At 34.0% G+C, this 17,165-nt stretch overlaps 1 protein-coding gene across 4 annotated transcripts in view; it reads left to right on the top strand.

The window, feature by feature from the left end:
- Window positions 1–17,165, top strand: part of LOC136041733 (protein TANC2-like) — a 281,477-nt gene that overhangs the window by 92,818 nt on the left and 171,494 nt on the right. For 2 of the 4 annotated variants that reach the window (XM_065726481.1, XM_065726479.1), the window contains exons 5-6: window positions 5,587–5,745; window positions 9,383–9,478. In XM_065726481.1, the coding sequence (XP_065582553.1) occupies window positions 5,587–5,745; window positions 9,383–9,478 (255 nt within the window). The remainder of the gene's footprint in view (window positions 1–5,586; window positions 5,746–9,382; window positions 9,479–17,165) is intronic. The other 2 variants (XM_065726482.1, XM_065726480.1) reach the window with 1 other exon arrangement.

Raw genomic sequence — 17,165 nt, 5'->3', positions numbered from 1 at the left:
GACATTTTGGAACTTCTGAGATAATTTGCAAAAGTCGTTTGCTTAGTTTTTTTTTTTAAGTGAGGATCAGCAGGACAATGTGAGTTCAGTATGTTCATTTCGAAGAAGTTTTGCATTTTGGCAACATTCTCCTTGCTCTTATGTGCCTTCTCGCTAATTCTGACTGAGCAAAAAAAAGTAAAGACACAGAGAACTTGGACGATGCTGATGTGTATTTGCTTCAATGCTAGTAATCATCGAAGGTTTTTTGTGCATTTGGCGGCATCTTGAATGAAAGAGCACACAAAGGGGTTGCTTACTCTCCATCATCTGGTGTATATTTCGGAATGGGGCACAATTGTTCTGCCAAACGTGGTGCCAAGCCTGTTAGACTTTCACCACGGCACTCCTCATCTGCCACGTGTAACGAATGCCACGCTTGAGGTGTGCCACCTGCTCTGGGCAATTCTGAATGGAAAAAACCTCCTGAAGTATATTACAGAAGTATTTAGCAAATATGAATTTAATGGGTTAGCGTCTTTGTTTTGCTAAATCGGATATAGTAATTGAATAGATATTATGTTACGCAAGACTAACTGTACATTAGAGCGAAAAGATTGAAAAATGTGCTTCGGGTTTTGATTATGATTAGAAATAAACTATTACTACTACTACTAATAACTCACTGCAGTACAGAGCTGTCGGATGCCAAAACAACTACGCACGCCCCTTCTCCGTCCAAGTCTATTCAAAAATTCACTATTTATCCTCTCCCATGTTGTCCCTATTTTTAACCCCTTTTTTATGGCCTATTCCGACCCAAGTCGGGGCTGATTTTAGTTTGGCACAACATGAATGGCCAAAAAATACAATCTTAGAAATCTGCCAATCTTCTTCTTAAAATCGGGCCAAGCCATCTTAACATCATTTATTATAGAACTAAAAACTGATATCAAACGACTTTTCTCGAACAGCTTATTGTTTGATATATCGTAAGTCCAACGAGTACTTAAAATTACCCTTATAAAAGGCCGTATCCATACCCTAAATGTTTTTCTGACTCGTAAGAACGTATTAACAATGAATATAAACAAATTTTTGATGCTTTTTCCAGTTTTTTTGTGAAACTCCTGAAAAAATTCTTCTGTAACCCCTCCCCCCGAAAAAAAAATCGTGGATGCGGCCCTGCCCTTATACGATGCTCTTTGAAAACACTGAGCAAACCTTCTACAGCCCATCAAAAAACACATTTACTAGTGCCATACCTGACTGTCTTAATGGCCGTGGCTTCTAGTATCTAATAATAGTTCACAGACTTGTTATCCTATTCTTGCAAACTTTGTTTGAGTGCTAAAAACACCCTGTACTTTGGCTATTCCACCCTTCAAATCTTCACTGCATCCACCATCTTTACTAATAAATCGGTAATTTATATTATATTTATATTTTTTTACTAATAAATCGGTAATAAATCGGTAATTTACTTACCGATGTAAGTAAAAAGCTATCTACTTGATCGACTTTTCTCGTTACCTAACATCATCTTCATTTATAGCTAGTCTAAGCGACACAGTCTACTTCATATCAATTTTCAAATTTATTCATCATCCCCAAACTCTCAATACCTCCATCTGTTCATTGATTTCGCAAATATTTTTTTTTATATATATGATACTCATGTTATTTACGCAATCTAAGTCTTGCAGGGTTTTGACTTTCATTTTACACCATTTTCTCTTATAGCCTTCTCTGTGTTCCTTGAAACAAAGCTCATCAAAATATCCCACTAAGAGGGAATCGGAAAAATACCTGATTATATCCTAATTCTGCGCCGAAGCAAATGCCAGCATCATTTCCCACCATAACTAAAGCAATCTTCTCGTATATGTATAAATACAGTAAACACGTATAAATACAATAATATAAATATAAATACGATAAATTTAAATACGTATAAATACAATAATATAAATATAAATAAATATAAATGCGTATAAATACGATAATATAAATATAAATACAATTTTGTATAAATACGGAGGCTCTACAATGCTCAAAACTTGTATATTGAAATCAAAAATAATTTTTAGTCACAGGGGGGAAGCGTATCGCATCCTTATCGTCTCAGAAAGCTGGGGAATTGAACCCAACAAACGAACCTTTACTCATTGGCTAATTACAAGCAGAGCTTGTGGCTTTGGTAAAGCCACAAGCTGGCTTTGTGGCTTCGGCAAAGCTTGGGCTTAGTAACTGTTTTATGGTTGCAATTGTTTGTTTTTAGTATTAATAAATTCATTGAATGATTGATTGGCGAAAGCTTCCCCCCCCTCCTGAGTAATGTTATGTGGCCACTTCTTTAAAACTTAGCTGGATGTGGCTCTGAATAAAATTCTGAAAATTTTTAAGACATGTTTCTGAAAAAAAAAAAATCTCTCTTGAACGAAATTAATATTAGAAACCAATTGAATGAAGTTTGTACTTTTGGCCCGCTAATCCTAGTCAAGACACATATTCTAGTGCAAACCTTTCTAAGCTGAATTGTATTTAAACTGCTTTTTAGGACATAATCTTCTCAGGTCCTTTGCGAATTTAGAGATTTTGCATGCAGGCAAGGGGCGCTATTACCTCAGATTTTTGGTAGAGGCCAAGACTAGAGAGACATCTGCAGTGGTTTTAAATTTTGGAAAAAAATGGTTTACCCTGATTTACATCCTAATCTCAGGGCCGTATCCAGGATTTTTTCGGGGTGGGGGGGGGTTACATAAAACTTTAAAAAAGCGCATCAACAGTTTTTTTATATGCATTATGTTACACTTTAACGAATGTGAAAACATTTGGGCGGTCCAAACCCTAATACCCCTCTAGATACGGCCTCACCTGCTCCAAAAACCTCTGGATGCTTTTATGTTCAAACTCGGAATATAACATAGGAAAGGCCATCCCATGAATTTTTCTCGGGGAAAGAGTCTACCTTTTAAATATTTTTCCGAGGACATGTAAAGAATCACTAGAAAATGTCAAATTTTCACCAATCGCCACATATGTTTTTTGGTGTTCTGGGAGGAGGGCGAATATTCCCGCCCTCTACTATGGATTTTGAATTCTAACGCCCTCTGTTGTGGTTGCCCTTCAATCAAGCCCTTTGCGAACACACAGACTGTGTCCTAAATCTTTTAAGTTTACGAGAAATTCAACATGCTGTTTTGTCAGTTACCGGGGACAGATCATCCGTCATCTAATGATAAAAGCGTTACCGAAATCCAATTTAGTTCCATGTCATTTCCGGATTGCTGATTTGAGAGATGTTGAAAAGATATCCAAAATCAAGATTAGTCAAATGGATATTATTTCAATTGCTGACCAGTGCATTTTGATAGGATCTGGCTAAATTGGTTCCAGTCAATTAGCCATGATCCAATTGCAACTTGGCGCCGACTTGGTCGGCAGTTTTTGTACTGATTTTCTGTAAAATTGAAAATTACCATCTCTTTGCTTTTATAAACGACAATTATCGTGTAGACATTGGTGGCATTGTAGTCTAGAGAAGTACAAATCATCATCAAGCAGTAACATTTGCAAGCTTTTTTTTGGGTGAACCATCGTCTTCTTCGTAGTGACATTTATTTTAACATCATAAATTTATATGCGAACACTCAGGCTCCTGCATGGAAGAGAGTGCATAAACCCCCTCCTTTTATGACCAAATTTATTCAAACATCTTGATCCATTTTTAAATTGAAAATAAGGGACCCGGAATATTTGTGGATTTAATGTTCTGTTCCTGGCTTAAAAAGCTAAAGTATCAAATTGTTCCCCTTCAATTATTTAGCTTTGTTTCAGGCTTATAGAAGGGAAGCGGAAACCCTTCTGATAAGACAAATCAAAAACCGTCCCCGTTTCTTGTGCATAAAATTAAATTAAAAAACAGATTTTTTTTTTACTGAAAGTAAGGAGTAACATTAAAACTTGAAACGAACAGAAATTATAACGTATATGAGGGGGGTCGCCCCTCTTCAGCACCTCGCTCTTTATGCTAAAGTTTGAATTTTTCCCAATTCTTTAAGAATGACTCCTGAATCACTAAGGCCGTTTAGTTAGAATAAACAGGTCTTTTAAAAGTGCTAAAAAAATTGGACGTAAAGAGGAAGGTATTGACGAGGGGGCGAACATCCTCATATACGCAATAATTTCTTTGTTTTCATAGAGGTCCATGTGTGCTTTCACGGGAAAAAGTTAGGGTGAAAAAACTTCCCGGAAAACATAAGCCGAAATTTGTCATGGAATTCAGGTTATTTTTGCACATTGTTATGGCCAGGAAGTTTATTAAATTGTATGTGAGGTTAGGAAAAAAAAAGATCTGGCCTAAAGTCAACCAAAGAGGCAGGCAAACATGTGAGGGTTGAGGCTTTTGCTCCTTTGCTCTTTGATATGTGTTTTATTTTTCAATAATTCTTTTATTTACTGCCAAAGTTGCCTCTTTTCGGCATTTTCTCTGAGGGATTTTTATCCCATCCAAAAATTTTAACCCCCAGCCCCGAAATAATTACTATATATATGGCTAAATCCGGGAATTCTTGGAATGAATATATAAGTATATAGTAGCATTGCTGACTGCAATTGAGCTACGAGTTGTCAGTCGTTACTCCCATGACTGTCCTTACGAACCATGAATCATAGCTCCTCTTGTGCACTTGTAGTTTTTACTCTACGGCTTGTGGCGTTTATACTCTCAACTCAGATCAAGTCTGTATCCAGGGGGGTAGTGAGTTTAAACTCCACCCCCCGAAATGTTTGTCCGAATCGTAAAACGTATCAAACTTAACGGGATGAATAAAGTTTCGATACGTTTTTAGTTTTTTTTGAAAACCCCCCTTCGAAAAAAATTTGTTTCTACCCCCCCCCCCTTTTCGAAAAAAATCCTGGATATGACCCTGGCTCAGATATAACCGTGACTGTTCGGATTAGTATTAAGCTAGGTGCACAAGACGCATAAAACCGCAAAGGCAAGACAATAAGTTAATACGTTACTTGAAAAAAAAAAAATCTGAGCTTCAGCGCTGGCTGAACATCACAAAGACAAAGAGTCTATAAGCGAGTTATCCCAGGGGACTTGCTATCGTCGAGAGCCGTTGAGAATTTGTGGTTTGAATGTGAAATACAGTGAAATTCCATTCGTATTTCAGTGAAATACAGCAAATGTTTACGCCCCATATGCTGGTGAGTTAGTCAATCAAAGCGGTTGACACCACAGGGGTTGAGTAATTGGCCAGATAATTGGCCAAATTACACAAGTGATAATTCTTTTGAGCTGATTTTTTTGTTTGTGTTTTCCTAACAGTTATGCTAGATCATTTTTAGGGACTGCCCTTCCTGGACCTTAAAAAGGAAATTCTGCTCCAAATGGACTAAATAGTCTAAATTTAAATGACTAAATAGTGAAAAAAATCACCATTTTGATGATATTCTTAATACTTATGCCACACAACCTAAACAAGTCTATAATAGACGATATGATGCGATTATTTAAGGCACCGTGTCTACATAAGAATTCAAATAAGCCTAACTTGTCGCTTTGAACACAACCTACTTACTTTTTTCGCTTGACAGGGTGTATCGTATCGCCAATAACCAGACGACGAGGACTAGCAAGTGCAGGGTCAAGTCCTAATTCAAGTCCGCGTTTTGGTAGGTCTTTGTGGACCCACAAATCTAGTCGTGCCCGGTTGACGCACACCAGTAAAGAAGAAAGGAAGCTGAGCTTAACAGGTATTCCTCCTTCTCTGTTAAATTTTGGCATGCGAAGATTGTGTGTTGTAGAACTAATTTATTATTCTAGTTGCTTGATAACAAAGTTTTGAACGTGATTAACAAGGCAGGATTTGAAGGTAACAACACACAGTTAACATAAAAGACGCAAAAACAAAATAAATAAAATACCCAAAAAACATTTTTTTTTGTACTCTCATTAGAAGCTTTTCTTGCTTTGGTTTAACTGGCACAAAGTTTGTTAACTTCGCGCGTATATCTTATACCAGATCTACAAATTTATTCACGTTTATATTTATATTTTATAATATTTTAACTTTGTGTTTATATCTTATTGGCTTTCAAAGAATTGATTTCAGATATCGAAGCAGACACTGCAATCGAAAGAAAAATAAGGAACTGTCTCCTATAATTTAATATAAAATTCTTTATATAATGAACACTAAATTATGAAAAATTGACGAAAAAATTATGAAAAAAATGTATTCTTCTTTTAGGGTCGTTCTTCTAAGAAAAAAAAAATTATTCAAAACATTTCCTTCACACTTGCACAAGCAATATTTGTCATGCTGTGGCACAATAATTTGATCTTTTCCTGGAAGTCCATGGCCCAGAGTTTGATTTCACCACTATCATTGCTTCAGGGCCGAATCAAGGACCTTTATAGTCAAGAACTGTCGTTAATCCATAATATAGACAAGAAATATTACCACGTTACATCTTAAAAAACATTTAATTCGCAGACGAAACGAAAGTATTAGGCGATTGTTATGACATTTTTTTTTGTGAAGTCTACAAAAAAAGACATTCTGTCTATGTAAAATGTAACTGGAACCTATTTTCTCAAAACATAAATACAATAATTAACTCTTAAATAATCAAATCTTAATGTTAACTCTTAAAATAAATGCCGATTGATCTACTTTATCAATTGCAATAATAGCAGGCATTCGTTTACTGATTACTAATTATCAATTGGATTATCAGTGGCTAATATTACCTTTTTTATTACTGTGGCCAAATTTTTGAGGCGATATTGATTGTGATGTTATGAAGGATCTGCTTTGAATTTAAGGATTAGTGTCTTTTACCTTCAAAAAAGGGTTCAGCGAGTGGTTCCGTAAAATGTGGATTGTTAATATTTAAGGGTTTACTTCAAATTTGCTGTTTCACTGTCTTTAGTAAAAATGTTCTAATTTAAACAAAAAAAAAATATACATTAAATAATGTAATTTCATAAAATTGATAAATGTACAAAAATGCACCTGGTATATGTGCCAACCCTATTGGGTCACGGAAATTTAGCTGTTTCTCAAATGCTGTTTGGGATGCCTAATCTCCCTTGTCTTCCTATCCGGTAAAGCCTTGTTTATAGTTACTAAATTACTCTTATTGGCATGATGGGTTTTGAGTAAGTTGAAGATGGTGATACATAAACGCTCCCGAAAGAAAATAAACTTGGTGTTCATGCCTCAGAGTATAGTCATCTGACTGCTGACGGCTCTTGGGTTTTAACAAATAAATCAGACACCTCTCCCCCAGGGGCGGATCTAGAGAAAAATATTGGGGGGGAATATGAAAAGGGTGTCAATAATTGACCAAATTGACAAATTTATTTTTAAAAAAGAGTGAAAAATATTAAGTTCAGATTAAGCCTCTAATCGAGCCAAGCTCAAGCTGGAGGGACATGCCTTTATTCTTGATTCAGGAGACAATTCTTTTTTTTTTAGATTGGTGAGTTTATTTATTGGATAAACCTACCCATAAAATTTATGAGTTTTGATATTTTTTTTGGTCCAGGTTTTGAAGTATTTGAAAAATACGAAAATCATACTTCATAAGAATATTTGATAATGATTGAGCAGTTGAATAATAAGAATCAATCTGGCGATTTTTCTTATGCTGTTTTGTTTAAGGGTAGTTTTAAACTTATTATTTTTACATATTTAAAATCATCATATCTTTAGAATCATTAATAAAACAATACCAAACAAACATGCCTAAACCACATAGAATAACCACCACTAGACAAAAAAAAAAAAAATAAATAAACACGCATCCCTGATCTTTCTTCTGGCAAAAAATACGAAATTCCACGTTTTTGCCCATAGGAGTATGAAACGTTTAGAGTAAGGTTCTCTGATAAGTTGAATCTGATGGTGTCATTTTCATTAAAATTCTTTGACTTTTAGGGGATGTTTCCTCCCTTTTTCGAAAATCAGGCGAATTTTCTTATGCTCGTAGCCTTTGATGGGTAATATGAATCCTAATGAAACTATATATTTGTAATCAGCCTAATGATTCAGTTCTTTTCATATAACTATTTGTATCATAATTCCGTTTTTTAGAGTTTCAGTTACTATTGAGCCGCGTCGCTCCTTACTCACAGTTCGTTACACAAACTGTTTAATACGTCGCTTGTAAATACTAAAGGAAGGTACACAAATAAATACAATAAATGAAAACTATAGCATACTTAAAAAACACAATAAATATCGTAATGGATAAATCCGTGGTGTTCTGCAAAAAAGGCATAAACCCACTTTTCTTTATTTTACAGGAGAGCAAAATGAAAATGTACAATGGAAAATCTTTCCAATAAGTTAAAATTTAAGATAGCTGAAACTTTAAAGACTGATTTCTATTTAACTTTTTAATCGGTATTCGCTAGAAAAGCCCAAATTGCCGAATTATTCGTTACTTAGAAGATAAGGTACTTGAGCCTTTTTTTAAGCCCTGATCAGCTGTTTACCCTTTGATCACTTTCGACTAAAAAAATAGCACTAGAACTTTCAATTTCCATTCAAATGAGCCCCTCCAAAGGTAATACCCAAATTGCCGAATTATTCGTTACCTAGAAGATAAGGTACTTGAGCCTTTTTTTGAAGCCCTGATCAGCTGTTTACCCTCTGATCACTTTCGACTAAAAAATAGCACTAAAACTTTCAATTTCCATTCAGATGAGCCCCTCCAAAGGTAATACGGCCACCCCTTTCATAAAACAACTTATATGCTGACAATCAGCAACTAGCACAACTTATAGCCCATTCTCTGTGGGCTGGGAGGGGAGCAGGGCTATTTGAACTTGAATAAAAGGGCTAGGCTATTTCAAATTTCAATTGAATTCATTTGGGGGAAAAGAGTGTAAGGTGGGAGGCTAGTTATCCTCCGATCACTTTTGACTTTTGGTTTTGACTCTGAATTTCTGACCGTTTTCTTTTCGAACAATTTATAAGTCGGTCTGAATTAAAAACCATTTCGAAAAGATCAATCGATAGAACTATTCGAGCTCTTTCGAACTCATTTTCAGAAAAAAGTAGACTTTGGACCTTTTTTGCAAAACGCCACGGAATATCAAAAATGGTGAAATGAAGTGTGGAGTGCTTGGTACGATTGTTTTTAATTTGTTAGAATAGCAGTTTAGATTTTGCTGATTAACACTATGCAAGGGCGCCCGTTGGAATCTTATATTTCGATAAAACGGGTAATTCTGAAATTCTTTTTTTAGTTGGGCTAAGATTTGAAGCACTTCTGCTACTCGAGGAAGAGGGCTGAATCCCACCTTCCCTCCCCTATGGGCGCCCTTGACACTATGGGCTTTGCTTTGAGCATGATTTTCTTCTTAACTCTTTTTCAGCCTCCGAATTTGATTTTCAAGGTTCATATGGCAACGTAACTGCGGGATCTTGGCCCAAGACGTTTTTCAGAAAAATCAAGTCCTTATGGGCTATAGGTATGAAATTTATGAATTATTTGACAATATTCTCTTGCTTGACAATATTCTGTCAATTACTTGACAATATTTTGTCTGCATAAACTGACGTCTATCTATATTTTCCTACAGATTTTCTACCTGTGTATAAATAGGGCGTTCAGAAAATTGGTACTTGCGTGTTATCCCGACCACACTCAAGAAGTGAACTTAGGTTAATCCTAATGATATATACTAAAATTTGATGAAAATATAATGAAAATATAATTAGTAACAAAATTATGGAAGCTGCGAAAGAGAATTATGGGAAGCAGGCCGCCCACATCGCATTTTTATTGAATATTTTTTTTGTTTTTATTAAACAGCTAACCAACTCTACATTTTAAATACTTAATTAAAGTATACCTCTATAGTAGTTTATCCCACTCAGGCTAAGTGGATTATCTGAGAATGCATACAGAAAAACAGGCTTTAAACGGATCAAACAGATCCATCTCCTTGAGTGTGGTCGGAATAAAACGTAAGTACCTAATTTTTTCTTCAGATTATCGGAGGGGGCAAAAGTCCCTCCTGATCCCCCCAAATGACGCCGCTGGAGAGGAGAAATGGGGACCTATACCTCTGCCCCAAAACCTGGAATTCTTTTGAGCGTTTGGGTACTTTTTATTCAGATTATCGAGTAGAACTGGCTTTTTATTTTTACTCCCGCCCCCCATGACAGTAATTCTCTACACATACCTGAATCTATTTTATTTAGATGTAACGTGCGCGCTCTTCATGATCGCACTCGAACGTGTTGAACTTGAGAATATTCTGCCCACATAAGCCAAAAAATTACATCTAATTTTTCACTGTAGTTTTTTTTTTACTTTTATATTTTTAGACGTAACATCAACGCATTTGATTAACCATTAAATTTCTACTTTCACGAGGTTGTTGACTAAACATGAGGTCTTGTTTAAAAAGGAAGAAAAAAGAAATCAAATTCCGCGATCTTCTTTTTTGTTTCAAAGCCCGCGATCTTCATTGACACTTTCATGGACTTGATCAATTTACTTTCTGGGTGGGTCTGACTTTTACATCAACAATTTTTTTACTTCTGTTTAAGCTTCCACATAAGATTAGTAAAAGATCTTCGAATGAGTGAACAAAAATGATATTGATAATTATGTTTGTATTCGGTGGGGCACACCGTCTCAGGATTAATTAGTAGGGATAAATATGTTTCGCCCTCATTGATATGACTATTGTCTCAAATTTGTCCAAATTTAGCCAAATTCTCAGCTGGATTATCATTGCCAGCCTACCAATTTTTGGCTTTGATTCATTTCTTACCAACGTATCATCGAAAGCAAAATTTTTATTTTTTTCTAAAAAATAACTTTGGCAATCAGTATTAGATGCACATATGCTTAGATGTATCATCGTATGTATGATTGTATTTGGTGGCGAAAAGGGAGGGGTCAATTGTTCAAAAATACTAAAAATTGCTATTGTGGGGGAAATTCTGACAAACTGCAAAAACACCTTAACAATTCCGTTATTATGGGCAGGAGCCCAGTGGCCTCCCTCCTGCATTCCTGCTTACTTAGGTTGAATATTTACAGGATGAAATCACTGAAAGGTAAACATATTTACTGCACCGTGATTCGAGAGATCTTACAGTGACATCTACACTCAGACATGCTCACAAGGACAGGAAGGGGGGCAAATTAAAAACTGAGTCAGTAAATTACATATATTAAAAAATTTTGCGAAATTATAGGATGATCGTATATTTGAGTAGAGGGTGTAGAAGCCTCTCTTGTGCGTAATTACCTTCTGGATATCCATTGACATGACCGGGATTTAGAACATAATCGGGCTTTTGGCTACGTTATTTTCTAAAAATGAAGAAGGAACATAAATTGGCTTTTCAAGCGTGGTTAATTGATTGTGAACGACCATTAATCACGAGATAAATCTACATCAGAACCCTTTGAAATGAACATACTAGTTTTGGTTGTGAAAGGCCGAAAATTTTCAATGATAATGAAAACTTGCAGAAAATGATCGCATTCGTATAGAATAGGAAAGAATTGTAAAGGAGACTAACAAGAAATGTTAGTTGGGACCTTTTGTCACTACAGCAACGACATGCAAAGATGGATGGAAACATTACGGGGCGTTTGGTTTTTTTGTTTTTTTTTCTGGTACACGGCAGAATGAAGCGAATCTATCCTTATCTATAATTAAATAAAAAAAAACAAGATTTTTCAACTGAAAGTAAGGAGCGACATTAAAACTTAAAACGAATAGAAATCATTCCGCATATGAAAGGGGTTGTCCCCTCCTCGACGACCCGCTCTTTACGCTAAAATTTGACTTTTTCGCACAACTCTACCTTTTAAAACAATGAAAACTTTGGTGTAAAGAGCGAGGTGTCGAGGAGGGGAGAACCCCTTTCATATACGGAATAACTTCTGTTCGTTTTAAGTTTTAATGCTGCTCCTTACTTCAAGTTAAAAAACTTTTTTTTCTATTTATTTTCTCATTTTTTTTTGTTTAAATAAAGGAATTTATCTTTCCTCATGATAAATTCCTCCATGGAAAGATACTCCAATGTAACCCTCTCGCCCCAACCCTCCCCTCACCGTCGAAAAGTCCCCCTGAAAATGTCTGTACACTTCCCAATAACCACTACTATATGTAAACAATGGTCAAAGTTCGTAACTTACACCCCCTCCCCTGGGGACTGTGGGAGATTAAGGCGTCCCCAAAGACATAGTTATTAGCTTTTCGACTATGCTGAACAAAATTGCTATCTCAAAATTTTTATCTAGTGACTTTGGGAAAATAACGAGCGTGGGAGGGGGCCTAGGTGTCCTCCAATTTTTTGGTCACTTAAAAAGGGCACTAGAACTTCTCATTTCCGTTAGAATGAGCCCTCTTGCGACACTCTAGGACAACTGGGTCGATACGATCACCCATGGGAAAAAAGAACAAAAAACACGCATCCATGATCTGTATTCTGGCAAAAATTACAAAATTCCACATTTTTGCAGATAGGACCTTGGAACCTCTACAGTAGGGTTCTTTGATTCTCTGAATCTGATTGTGTGATTTGCATAAAGATTATGTGACTTATAGGAGGTGTTTCCCCCTATTTTCTAAAATAAGACAAATTTTCTCAGGCTCGTAACTTTTGAGGGGTAAGATTAAACTTGATGAAACGTGTATATTAAAAACCAGCAATAAAATGCGATTCTTTTGATGTAACTATTGGTGTCAAAATTCCGTTTTTTTTTAGAGTTTTGGTTACTATTGAGCCGGGTCGCTCCTGATCTGCTTTTTAGATTAAACACCGGTACCCTCTTACGTAGCCTACTCACTAGGCTACTTGTTGCATAAGATAGCTTTTTCCCTAAGATACTAATTGAATTGTTCTCGAGGGGTTGCCCGTGTTAAAAAATTGAGTGCCCCCGATGGCACGCGCTATTAGCTGGGAAGGTGAGCCCTGTTTGGCTCAAAAGCATACCATATGGAGCTTGGTTTGGCGGAACTGTGCTACGCGCGGAGGAACAAGTGCCACTCTGCACATTAAACGGTGGAGATTGAGCAACCCCTTGAGTGTTCCGCGTTGGTAGCCATGCGTAAAGAAACTTAAAAGAACTGTAGCTTCTAACAGGGAAGACACTGGAGTTCTTTTTTGTGTCTCTCTTTTATGTTTGTGTTTCTTGCCAACTGTCTGAAAGCCAGGAGGTGAAATACGGTAATTAGTGCCGTAACGAAATGGTTTCTTCTCTTCTTTATTTTGTCTAGTTTAAACTATCACTAGCAAGCTGGCGCGTACGAAAATAGAGAGGGACCGACCTGGGTCTCTAAAATCTCAAGACTTTCTATTTCGATATATACATATATACATATATATATATATATATATATATATATATATATATATATATATATATATATATATATATATATATATATATATATATATATATATATATATATATATATATATATATATATATATATATATATATATATATCTATCTTCTATATATATAAAAATAAGTTGTCTGTCTGTGGATGGATCAGGTGACGTCACCTGAAAAAACTGGATCAGGTGACGTCAAAACTGAAAAAACTAAAAAAAGGCAAAAACTACAAAAAAAACTAAAAACTAATAAAAAAAATAAAAAAGCTAAAAAACTAAAAAAAATAAAAAAAGGCAAAAACTAAAAAAAAAACTAAAAACTAATAAAAAAGCTAAAAAACTAAAAAAACTAAAAAAAGGCAAAAACTACAAAAAAAACTAAAAACTAATAAAAAAAATAAAAAAGCTAAAAAACTAAAAAAACTAAAAAAACTAAAAAAAGGTAAAAAACTAAAAAAACTAAAAACTAAAAAAAACTAAAAAAAAGGAAAAAACTGAAAAATAAGCTAAAATAAAGGTAAAAACCAATAAAAAACTAAAAAAAAAACTGAAAAAAATTAGCAATCAACAAAGCACCGGGACACAGGGAGTATAAATGACGACCAGGACATAAGTAAAAAAAAACAACTATCTATATATATAAAAATAAGTTGTCTGTGGATCTGTGGATCGTGGATCAGGTGACGTCACCTGAAAAAACTGGATCAGGTGACGTCAAAACTGAAAAAACTAAAAAAAGGCAAAAACTACAAAAAAAACTAAAAACTAATAAAAAAAATAAAAAAGCTAAAAAACTAAAAAAACTAAAAAAAGGCAAAAACTACAAAAAAAAACTAAAAACTAATAAAAAAGCTAAAAAACTAAAAAAACTAAAAAAAAGGCAAAAACTACAAAAAAAACTAAAAACTAATAAAAAAAATAAAAAAGCTAAAAAACTAAAAAAACTAAAAAAACTAAAAAAAGGTAAAAAACTAAAAAAACTAAAAACTAAAAAAAACTAAAAAAAAGGAAAAAACTGAAAAATAAGCTAAAATAAAGGTAAAAACCAATAAAAAACTAAAAAAAAAACTGAAAAAACTAAAAAAAGGCAAAAACTACAAAAAAACTAAAAACTAATAAAAAAAGTAAAAAAGCTAAAAAACTAAAAAAACTAAAAAAACTAAAAAAAGGTAAAAAACTAAAAAAATAAAAAATAAAAAAAAAACTAAAAAAAAGGAAAAAACTGATAAATAAGCTAAAATAAAGGTAAAAACCAATAAAAAACTAAAAAGAAAAAAAGGAAAAAACTAAAAAAAATTTTCATCTAAAAAACTAAAAAAAACTAAAAAAGGTAAAAACTAAAAGAACTAAAAAAGAAAAAAATAAATGACGACACTCAAAGAGAAAGCGACCAGGACAAAAGGAATGTTCGATTAGCAATCAACAAAGCACCGGGACACAGGGAGTATAAATGACGACCAGGACATAAGTAAAAAAAAAAATTAACAAAAAAAAAACTAAAAAGAAAAAAAAACTAAAAACTAATAAAAAAACTAAAAAATCTAAAAATCTAAATAAACTAAAAAAGAAAAAAAAAGGAAAAAAATAAAGGAGAAAAACAAAACTAAAAAACGAATGTATATACAGACCGGTACACCGGGATACAAATGACGACCGGGACACAGGGAATATAAATGACGACCGGGACACAGGGACACAACTACAACGGGGACACCGGGGGAAACAGGGGGATATAAATGACGACCGGGACAAAAAAACTAAAAAGAAAAAAAAAACTAAAAACTAATAAAAAAACTAAAAAATCTAAAAATCTAAATAAGCTAAAAAAGAAAAAAAAAGGAAAAAAATAAAGGAGAAAAACAAAGCTAAAAAACGAATGTATATACAGACCGGGACACCGGGATACAAATGACGACCGGGACACAGGGAATATAAATGACGACCGGGACACAGGGACACAACTACAACGGGGACACCGGGGGAAACAGGGGGATGTAATATATATATATATATATATATATATATATATATATATATATATATATATATATATATATACTAGCTGTTGGGGTGGCGCTTCGCGCCACCCCAACACCTAGTTGGTGGGGGCGCTTCGCGCCCCCCCCAAGCCCCCCCGCGCGCGTAAGTCGTTACGCGCCATAATAGTTACGCGCCATTGTAGTTGTGTCCCTATGTCCCACCTGTGAATATAGATATATATATATATATATGGTTTTAACTACGTAAAACTTGCGAATATACAACATTCTTTGCTGTCCCATTGTCTTTGCATATAAATAGATTGTCAGGTTTACCGACTCTTGAACATGCAACATATAATGGTCCATGGGAAAACAATCTGTATTCAGATCTATACCTCATGATTCTAATGATTGCCCTTGAGCTTTGTTGATGGTGATTGCTAATCGACCATTCCCTGTCCCGGTGTCCCGGTCGTCATTTACATCCCCCTGTTTCCCCCGGTGTCCCCGTTGTAGTTGTGTCCCTGTGTCCCGGTCGTCATTTATATTCCCTGTGTCCCGGGTCCCGGTCATCATTTGTATCCCGGTGTCCCGGTCTGTATATACATTCGTTTTTTAGTTTTGTTTTTCTCCTTTATTTTTTTCCTTTTTTTTTCTTTTTTAGCTTATTTAGATTTTTAGATTTTTTAGTTTTTTTTATTAGTTTTTAGTTTTTATTTCTTTTTAGTTTTTTTGTCCCGGTCGTCATTTATATCCCCCTGTTTCCCCCGGTGTCCCCGTTGTAGTTGTGTCCCTGTGTCCCGGTCGTTATTTATATTCCCTGTGTCCCGGTCGTCATTTGTATCCCGGTGTACCGGTCTGTATATACATTCGTTTTTTAGTTTTGTTTTTCTCCTTTATTTTTTTCCTTTTTTTTTCTTTTTTAGTTTATTTAGATTTTTAGATTTTTTAGTTTTTTTATTAGTTTTTAGTTTTTTTTTCTTTTTAGTTTTTTTGTAGTTTTTACCTTCTTTTTAATTTTGTTAATTTTTTTTTTTACTTATGTCCTGGTCGTCATTTATACTCCCTGTGTCCCGGTGCTTTGTTGATTGCTAATCGAACATTCCTTTTGTCCTGGTCGCTTTCTCTTTGAGTGTCGTCATTTATTAGTTTTTTCCTTTTTTTCTTTTTAGTTTTTTATTGGTTTTTACCTTTATTTTAGCTTATTTTTCAGTTTTTTCCTTTTTTTTAGTTTTTTTTTATTTTTTATTTTTTTTAGTTTTTTACCTTTTTTTAGTTTTTTTAGTTTTTTTAGTTTTTTAGCTTTTTTACTTTTTTTTATTAGTTTTTAGTTTTTTTTTGTAGTTTTTGCCTTTTTTTAGTTTTTTCAGTTTTTTTTTTTAGTTTTTTAGTTTTTTTTTGTAGTTTTTGCCTTTTTTTAGTTTTTTTAGTTTTTTAGCTTTTTTATTTTTTTTATTAGTTTTTAGTTTTTTTTGTAGTTTTTGCCTTTTTTAGTTTTTTCAGTTTTGACGTCACCTGATCCAGTTTTTTCAGGTGACGTCACCTGACACATCCATCCACACATCCATCCATCCATCCATCCACAGACAACTTATTTTTATATATATAGAAGATATATATATATATATATATATATATATATATCTATATTCTACAAAAACTACAAAAAAAATAAAAACTAATAAAAAAACTAAAAAAGCTAAAAAACTAAAAAAACTAAAAAAAACTAAAAAAAGGTAAAAAACTAAAAAAAACTAAAAACTAAAAAAGAAAAAAACTAAAAAAAAGGAAAAAACTGAAAAAT

The sequence above is a fragment of the Artemia franciscana genome, unplaced genomic scaffold (assembly GCF_032884065.1).
Source record: "Artemia franciscana unplaced genomic scaffold, ASM3288406v1 PGA_scaffold_36, whole genome shotgun sequence".
In the NCBI taxonomy this organism is placed as follows: Eukaryota; Metazoa; Arthropoda; class Branchiopoda; order Anostraca; family Artemiidae; genus Artemia; species Artemia franciscana.
Note: the sequence above shows the minus strand (reverse complement) of the source record. Positions and strands in the feature narration are given on the sequence as shown.